Source organism: Halyomorpha halys, unplaced genomic scaffold (assembly GCF_000696795.3).
Source record: "Halyomorpha halys isolate HHAL.00 unplaced genomic scaffold, Hhal_1.1 Scaffold94.1, whole genome shotgun sequence".
Classification (NCBI taxonomy): Eukaryota; Metazoa; Arthropoda; class Insecta; order Hemiptera; family Pentatomidae; genus Halyomorpha; species Halyomorpha halys.
This window is the reverse complement of record NW_027114465.1, coordinates 2,697,414-2,707,515: the sequence shown is the minus strand read 5'-3', so window position 1 is coordinate 2,707,515 and position 10,102 is coordinate 2,697,414. Positions and strand designations below refer to the sequence as shown.

Below are 10,102 nucleotides of genomic sequence, written 5' to 3'. Positions count from 1 at the left end.
TATATATATATATATATAGATAGATAGATAGATGTAGGTTATGGATTTGATTGATAATTTAAACGAAAATTCTAAATAGATTATTACGTTCTGGTGAAGAACAAACAGAGAAAGATGTTAGAAAAAGATAGAAGAGGATTGGACGCGGAAGGCTGAAGACGCACTAGCTCCAAACCGGAGAGCCGTGCTCGGGTCAGTCTGGTGTTAGCACTCCAAGAGGATGGAGCAAGGTGAAGCACTACTGTCGGCCGATCGGCTACCCGCGCTCTACACCCAACCAGGTTTATATAATATTATATTCATAAATAATTCTAATACTAAAGCACATAAATATTACAATTAATTAGAAAAATCTTGGCTAGGTTAAGCAATTGAGAAGGCCGAGGAAAATATTTCAAATAAAAAAAAACAACTGAGTTTTATCTCAATATTAAGTATATCTAAGTCTAAAATCTACTTCTTTTTTTTATAAATTAAATTAAAAAAAAATTAATCAGTTCATTTAAAAATTCAAATTTTCCCTTTTCAAATAAATGATGCAAATCGACGTTCCAAATTCAAATTTTCAAGTTTTTTACACGAGATACTCCTATAATACTATAGTTTTAAATAATTATTTTCCAAACCTAGTTATACAGACTTTCTATATAAAACAAGTAAAATATTTTTACATTTTAAACTAATAATGTAAATAAATATTTAAAATGGAATCTATCCAAATCCTTCAACAATTACAGAAACTGTAAGCCGTTACTGAAATAAATTTCAAAAAGACATAATTACATATTTTTAATACATTTCTGAAAGAATTTTACCTTTTTATACAAATGAAGATAACAAAAATTTCTATGTTAGTAGACTGGCAATTTCTGCATCTCTCTGCTTTTTTTTTTTTTTTTTTTTTTTAAGGCATATTTTTATTTATTTATATCAGACCTATTTTTTAGATACATTTGTGCTATAGAAAAATATCATAAGAGTTCAATTTAAGTTTTTGTAAATGAAATTTTTCGTTCTTTTTTTTCACTGTTCTATTTATAACAAAAAAAATTATTTGTCAATGAAGAGTAATAAATTAATGAAAAATAATATTAAAAGGTGCCAAGGGTTTTTATAATAGAGCTAAGAAGTAATGATTAATAAATATATTAAAAATAATGCGGAAAAAAACATTTCAACAATTTGATTGGTTTCAATAAGAATAACATAAGAGATAAATTATTTATTTAATGATATGAAGGAGATGGCCGGGGGTGCGGTACAAAAGGAACAAACAATAGTTTGTTAACCGTTCGGAAAAATAAATAGTTGTTAACTATTTTTAGTTGCTATATAATTATTTAATTACTTTACATAATAAATCATTGAAATTTAAACAAAAAATAATAATAAAAAAAAAAGACCTGCGTTACTAGAAGCAAAATAAATTAACCATTATTTATATAGAAGAGTTTCAAATAATTTATAAAACATATAAGTTCCATTGAAATTCTCTTGAAGGGATTTTAATTTAAAATATTTTTTTCTTTTTTTCAAAATTTAATATTGATTTTATATAAAAAATTTTTTTTTCAACTATCTAATTTTGATTAAAGTTTTTAGGGATGATTTTAATTGAGACGAAGTAAGTGTCATGAAGAATTTTTTTTTAGGAGGCTTAATTTGGATATAAGACAACTAATATATTTTTTATAAATTCCCTTGTTATGATCCATAGTTATTTATATATTAATATTTTATGTAGTTCATAAAACAAAAATTCCATTAAAATTCAGATCAATGCATTTTTATATAATTTTATTTATTTTCACTCCCTCTGATTTTTTTTTAGAGAGTGGAGAAGAGATTAATGTCATACAAGAGCACAAACACTTAAATATAACTATCTTATTTCGTATCGTGAAGTGTTCTTAGGACCACTTGAAATAATTAAATATGAAGATATTAACCATTGAGATGTTTTAAGCATATTTATTGCGCTATTTTCAATTAAATTTAATAGGCCATTTAAAAATACATTTAAATTCTGACATCTATTACATAATTATTATCTAACACTGTTGGGACATCCTTTTTTTTTTTATTATTAATTGAAAAAAAGGAACTTGAAAACGCAGACACTTAAAACAAGGAAGAATCAAAACATTTAAAAAAACATTTAAAAAAAAAATATGAATTTTATCAATTTTTTTGTTCTTTCAAAACAAGCCAATGAAAAAATTAATACAATGTTTAATCGAAATATAATGAATATTAACAGCTCACAGATGGTTCGCCTAGCTTAAATTTTTGGCTCTTGTTGGCTACAAATCTTAATAATAAACTAGTAGGCTAAATGAGTTGGAAAATTAGTTTTAAAAATGATAAATATTAATTTTATAAATAAAAAAATGTTTTTTTGGTTCGTTTTATATAAAATGAAATGCGAAACAATATTTCAGAGATTATCAACAGCCGTATCAGTCTAATTAAATAATTAATATTGGACTAGTTCAAATATCTATACAGAGCATAGCAGATTTTTTGTTCAGTTAAGTTTTGATGACCATTTTTAAATTATTTTTTATTTCTATTTTCATAACGTTATAAAATTTATAGTTTTCCGCCTACATGACACAGCGATAAATGTAATAAAGAGGTTTCGAGTAATAAATGAGCTAAAAATAACATATATGAAAAAGTTAACAAGATATTTGTATATAGTTATTCAATTACAATAACAACCACTCCGAAGGTTTATAACCTGAAATAAAACCTTACCAAATTCTGCTATATTTTCTAAATGACGTAATTAAATTGATAACAAAATTTAATTTTTTGTATTTTTCATCTTTTTCTTAGCATTCATGAATTAATAAATTTTTTTCTCAGCATATTTAAGTATGAATGATGAAGAATTTCGTATTTCAAAATTGTTTATCAGAAAGTAGTATATCTAATATTTTCTTTATTTTACATGATTGTAGCTTTTATTTTTTATATCTTCTCACTTGAGATTTGGTTTACTAGTTATTGTAAAGTTATTAATATAAGTCTACGTTTAATGCAAAATAATTTGTTTTTTTTTACATTAACAATATCCATTATTAATAAAGAAGGAATATAAAATAAAAGGAAAAAAAATGAAATGGAACAAAACCAGGAGCCCTAAAAACGTCGCGTCTAAAGTTTTTCGCTGGTTAGAATTGAAAAGAAAGTTATTATTAATATACCAACTAACAATGCTAATTTACGATAAATAAATTGATGTTAATTGGCATACACGCTTTTTGTGTATTAACATAATTAACGAATTATATAGTTTAATTTATAATTTTAGGATTATGTCTCCGGACTATTAATTTGCACTTGTTGCTAAAAGAAATAATATTAGTGCAGGTAATTTAAAAATCATATTGATTACTAATATTATTAGCAATAGTATAACAGTTATATTGTATTAGGATTATTATTAAATGATATTACGAATATCATATTAATAACATAGATAGTACAAAATAACATTTATACATCTTGCAAAAAACTAACTACACAGGTCCACACAAAATTGGAATTCAAAGTTTTTGAAAGTTAATTATTTTATTTTTGTAAAACCAAAAATGTTTACTTCGGGATTTGTTTGCAAATTTATGATATTCAATACCAGTTTTGTTGCACAAAAATAATAAAAAAATCTTTCATAGTCCATAGGATAATTAACCGACCAAGTTTAATTTTTTATAAGAGCAAAAAAACTAAGGTATGTCACAAATCGATCCCTACTAGAACAATTTGAATTTGAAATATAAAACAATTGTTTAAGATATAATAAAAATGTTGTTGAATCTTTGCATGAAGGATTTTTTGGAGATTACTTCGTAATATTGATTTTATGGATGTAAGACTACTAGATGATATATTTAGGATAGAGTCATGCATTCAATTAAATCATTTGCAACTTGAATATAGCCTAATATTATAATAAAAATGTTATTCAATAATTTCTTTTTTTTATGGTCAGTTATTGTAATGTATTGAAAATCCTCGATATGGTTTTTCAGGCTATGAGCATAAAGTTTACTTCAAGTATAATATATTGTGGATAATTTTATTTTCTGATTTAATAGATTTTTTAAAATTTCCAAATAAAGATACAATAAGCATGTTCTTTTTCATATCTGACCCAGAAACTTACTTTATTGATAAAAAAAATGTAAAAATACAAATCAAAATAACTTGAAGCATTAATGAATGTACAGTATGTTGTAAAATCACCAATGAAAGAAACGTTGAATTTACTATAAATTTACATTCTGATGAATTTATGAGCGATTCAGACTCTGGATAAAGAAATATCATAATCCATAAAATATTATTAAACAATTAAAATGTAAAGGCATAATTATTTCACCAAGTTTAATTAATAAACAAAATTTTCTATATTTCAGTTAAAACTTTATCCTCCGGAAAAAAATTTCAGTTGCACATTCTTCAGTTTGAGTCTCTGAGTTTGTACTAGAATGAGCACTTTAAATTTTTATCCCTGAGGATTTTAACCGAAATATAGAGAATTTATTTATTAATTAAACTTGGTGAAATAAATTTGCCTTTACATTTTAATTGTTTAATAATGTTTTATGGATTATTATATTTCTTTATCCAATCGCTCATGATTTTATTTATTATTAAAATTTAGTGAAATATTTATGCCTTTAAATTTTAACTAATTTGCTTTCGCCTTAAATAAATTTCATATATAAACTATTAAAATGTTTTATTACTCTTATTATTAGTAACACTGTATTCATATATTATATTATAATATTAAAATAGCTCTGTGATTCATATTTATCAATACCATTGATATGTTGTTTAGATCTGGAATAAATTGATAAATGTTTATAAGATATTCCTTATGGTTAATCTACTATTGACGTTACTTTGTTACAGTGAGCTTAATAGTCAAAGGTCCGATCTACAAGAATCAAAATTTTTTTTTTTTTAAAAAAAGAAGAATTTATTATAAAACATTCGCCGCAAATCGAGAAAAAAATTATTTAATTCAATTGTTTTTTTTTCCTACGCCAAAGGAGCCATTTCTGCTATTTTGTTTCAATTGTGTAATTACATATAAAGAATAACAACGAGTCCATACCTAAGGTTAACTTAGCAGTGACATTCAGCATAGAAGTGAAATATCAGTTGGAAAATAACAGGATGCAAACCAACATAACTCATCCCAGAAGGTCGGATAATCAACAAGTAACCAACCTATTCTAGTCAGAATGGGATGGCAGATATTAATTTCGTGGGTCCGCCAAGGAACAATTCTAACCTATCTAATCAGAATGCAAGACCCAACAAGCTCAACTATAATCAACAGTTGAGTAAAAGAACGTTAAACATAAAAAAAAGTAAATAATTAATGGTCTTACATTTTGAGAAACTTTTATGAATCAGACAAGATTATAGCTCTAATGATTTTTAAAATATTATGTAGACATAACATAGAAAAACAAATAAAAAACTATAAAGATAATAATTAATTTCGAAAACAACTTATGGATTGTAAAAATTGTGAAACTTCTGATATAATAAAACATTTCAAATAACATTAATAGGTTTACATTAGGTTAATATTTACCTTAGATAAGAATATTGTTTCAATTTATTTTACCTCTTGAAGAAAAATTTTAAATGAAAATAGACCGCTTTATCACGTATAATAAAACAGGCATCCTAACAGATAAGTGTTGATTGCTCCTGTTTTGGTTTTTAATAGAAGTGGAACGATTTTCAGTCATTAATAAACAATGTTGAATGAAAATCTGAGAGGAAAAATCAGTTAATATTAGACTTAGAACTATCCTAAACTAATCTTAGCGTTAAAATATATGTTTCTTGTTGTTAGTTGTTCATTAATGTTTTTTTTTTATTTTTAAAGAAAATATTTTTGAGTTAATTTATTATATCTAATAATAAATATGAGGGTGCGACTGATGTAGGATAATAAGTTAGTTAGGGTGAAAGCTAACAACAAAGTGAGTCTGATTCAAATTGGGGGGTTGCTGCAAAATTGAGACAGCTACATCTGGGCGGAGATAGGACTGGGGCAAAAAAACAACAACATTGCTTTGTTTTGCAACAGAAAATACAATTTCTCTAATTACTTATTATTCCGTAGTTGTAGCTCTAGAATAGTTTTTCCAGGAGCAGGTACGTGAAATGTAGACTATAAATAATCGGTGTACGCATCACATATCTTACACTTTCCAATCTACTTTGGGTAAAAATTAATGATGTCCATTTCTAAGTAGCAATTTATTTATTATTCAGGATAGCAAAACTTTACTATATAGTTCACGCATAGGAAAGTGAATGTAAAATCGACTATGCTCCAAAATTTTTGAAAAATTATTACATGAACCTATTATAAACATACTAACTGACCAAAACATATTACCCGACCACCAATTTGGATTTCGCACATTACATTCCACAACACAAGTACACAAGGTCACGAACTAAAACAGTACGCTTCTGAAGCATTTTTGGATGTAACTCAGGCGTTTGATAGGGTATGGCACCAATGCCTTCTTTTTAAACTCAAGCCAATTCTCCCAAGCACCTACTATTTAATTTTACAATCATTTCTTCATGACCGTTTTTTTTTTTCTGTCCGACAAAGCTCAGTGAACTCATCAATGAAATCAATATTTGCAGGTGTCCCTCAAGGTTCTATCCTGGCCCCACTTGTGTACCTTTTATTCACAAACGACAACATACAAACTGCGACGTATGCAGACAACACTGCTATCATTTCGAGAAACACAGAGCGTTTACAGACCACAATAACACTACAACATAATCTAAACAATATATAGACATGGTACACGCGATGGAAAATTAATAACGAAAAGTCACAACATGTCACATTTACTCTACGAAACAAAACATACCCTTCAGTTTACATTGACAATCACCCTATACCACAAACAAACGCTCTTATTTAAGACATACCTATGACAGAAGGTTGACATGGGACCCGCATGTCATGACAAAATGTAAAACGTTAAATTTCCGACTGAGACAATTATATTCCATACTACACAGGCGTTATAAATTATTTCTCAGACAAAAACATAACATATACAATTACTTACTAAAATCCATATGGATGTAGGCCTGCCAAATTTATGGACTTGCTAAAAAGACAGATTCAGAAAATACAAACTTTTCAATCACAATTTTTAAGACTGGCAACGATTTAACAACACGCTACATGGACATTTCAATAAATTTATACGACAGATGGCAACACATGACATTCCTGACGTTTGTCGGTATAGGTTGAAGAGGAGTTGGACGAAGGACCTACTAATATAATAAAATAATTTACTTAACGTCAGGAGGATGCACCACTGGCTGCTATCTCCCTCATACCAACTCATGCCATGCCTAGATAGAACATCTAATTTTCTGGTTGTAAAGTACATTTTCAGGTGCAAATAAAAAAATCTGACTATTGTCATAACAGCCATGGAAACATTTATTTTCTCTTACATTTTAAATGTATTCATTGTCTCTTACAACACAACTAACAGTGAGAGATAGTTAATTGTTTCAAATGAACAAAATTAAAAGTACTTTAGTGAAAACTTATCTCCAAATTTTGGAATTTAAGCCTGCCAGACTATTTCAATAGAATAAGGTTTAAGGACTTGGTTATTTATCCCATTTGGTTGTTTATCTCAGGAATACTCTAACTTTAAGTACATAATTTCAGTTTTGTACAACATTTGGTTTGGAGAGACCATTTTGCGAGACTTGATTTGGACTTAGGATACCCTGAAACGAGTACCTCCATTTAAAACTTAGATACGAATTCTGCAACGACCCATTCCTCTCCGCTAAGATAATTTATATCTCGTTTTTTACCGGGTTCAAAAGTCAAACTAAGAGAAATAGGAATAACTAAAAAGTTTGAATTTTCCATAATTTTAAAGGTTTGCTTGTGCTAGACTTCTTTTAGGAACATTTTGGCGTTTCATAGTTTATTTCAATTATTTATTAGATATTCTGTATGTTGTGCTGGTTATTGGTATAGCTTAATGAGATATCTGTAGCGTTTTATATCAATTTTTTAGCAAAGGTCGCGCCAGTTTGACGCCATAGCCTTAGTTTTAAAACAAAATTATTTTTTTAAATTCAACTATTTACTTTAATAATCTTTTCTCCATGATCGGCTCTTCTATTTATGCTAGATCTAGACCAAGGTTCTATCCGGCCCTCTCTTCTGTACATAATACACATACGGAAAGACGATAACATGCTAACTGCAACCTATTCTGACGGCACAGATAATATTACAAGAAACACGGACACTTTACTGGGCAATCAGATATTATCAAATAACCTAGATTAGATGGAACACTGGTGTGAGCAATATAAGAGTAAATTAAAGCTTGAACATGAAAAGATAAAACCATGAACATGAAACCTCCTCTCCAGTTAACAAATATAATGATTCGATATTACAAACAAAATAAGCAACAAATAAAAATTCCTAATGTAACTCTGCAAAGACTGTGGAGGAGCTGGATGGACCTCCTAGTCCAAATCCGCTGCTTACATGATAGTACCAACACCTGTCAACATTGGATGGTTAGACCCCTTGTGTGGCTGTAGATCCATCTACGAGCTAGCAATGTCTAGTACATAAGATACCTCTTTTATTATATTCGATCCGACATTCAAATCGACTTTGGGCCAAATGTTCAAAGCATTATAATTATGCTTAATTCTTTACTAGTACTTTGTAAAAAAGTATTTACCTCGAACAACGATTGTACAAGGAAGTGATTATGATCACGCCCTACAACCAGATTTTCCCCCCATTTGAGGATACCCACTTAATAGAGCTTTCGAGTTGTCCTGGAGGTCTCCCAAACGGAAAGGGTTGACTCACGGCTACAGTAACAGAATAAATAATTATTTACTACAGCCGGATTGGAACCTGAGTCCAGGAGTTAGTAATACCACGCATTACTCATTGCAGCACCCCGCTCCACATCTCAAATAAAGCATAATTAAGCAATTATTAATATTTCATTAATAAATTTAAATATAATACTTAATAAAATAATTGCACGAGCTTAGGCAAAAATCTTATTTACTAAAAATAACTAAATTCGTTCCTACTATTTTTTTATTTTATTTATTTTTTTTTTTAACTTTTTCTCCCTACGATTTTATATGTTTATTGGAGTGCTAAAACTGAACTTCAGTTTTCCCACGCTGCTAGCCGCTTGATCCACAAGGAAAATAATAAAAATGTTGAAAACTTTTTTATTGTTTAGTTAATAACTAGAACACTAACCACTTTCTGAGGATAATATTCAGACAAAACCTGCGAAACCACTAAAGTGAGTTAAACAAAAAATAATAATAATGTAATTTTTGATTCTTCGATAAAAAGCATACAAAACTCCCTCCAACCTGTCCAGTTTCACTTGTGGATACCTGGGCCCTGTTTCATAATAAAGTACAAACTATTAGTCTTGTCGAGTTAACTTAGTACAATTACACTGACTTGAACAATAGTAACTTGTACTTTAGTACTTTTTAACTCCTGTAATATAAATAGTCATCCCTATTATAAAAAAATAAGTATTAGTGCAATTACCACGTTGTTTCTATACTATCAACTAATACCATTAGCTTTCATTATGAAAAAGGGCCCTGACAGTAAAACAATCAGTGTCAGGCATATGATGTGGATGCTAGAGCACAACCGGACAGCGGGTTTTGCTTACCCAGGAAACCAAAAAGTGGTCTTTTTTGAATTAGACTATATACTGGTAAATAAAAAACTGTTTATGAATATAATGGGGTTCAAAAGATTATGAAAATGAATTCATTTACGACCATCATGGGATAATAATTAAAACTACTTGAATATTTTATTAGAGTATTTAACAAATTTTACAGGAAGATTAAAACTGTTATACATTGTGATTATTGAAAATAAACAATTCTTTCTTATTTATCATAATTATTTTTAATACACATCTGAAATGCCCCATTGTTTTTCTAATTGTGTCTGAGTTCATCGCCTAAAAAA

At 28.1% G+C, this 10,102-nt stretch overlaps 1 protein-coding gene across 1 annotated transcript in view; it reads left to right on the top strand.

The window, feature by feature from the left end:
• The first annotated feature begins 153 nt into the window (after positions 1–153).
• Positions 154–10,102, top strand: part of LOC106677343 (organic cation transporter protein) — a 304,283-nt gene continuing 294,334 nt past the window's right edge. The window contains exon 1 of the mRNA XM_014415214.2: positions 154–281. Within this exon, the coding sequence (XP_014270700.1) occupies positions 221–281 (61 nt within the window). The 5' untranslated portion in view covers positions 154–220. The remainder of the gene's footprint in view (positions 282–10,102) is intronic.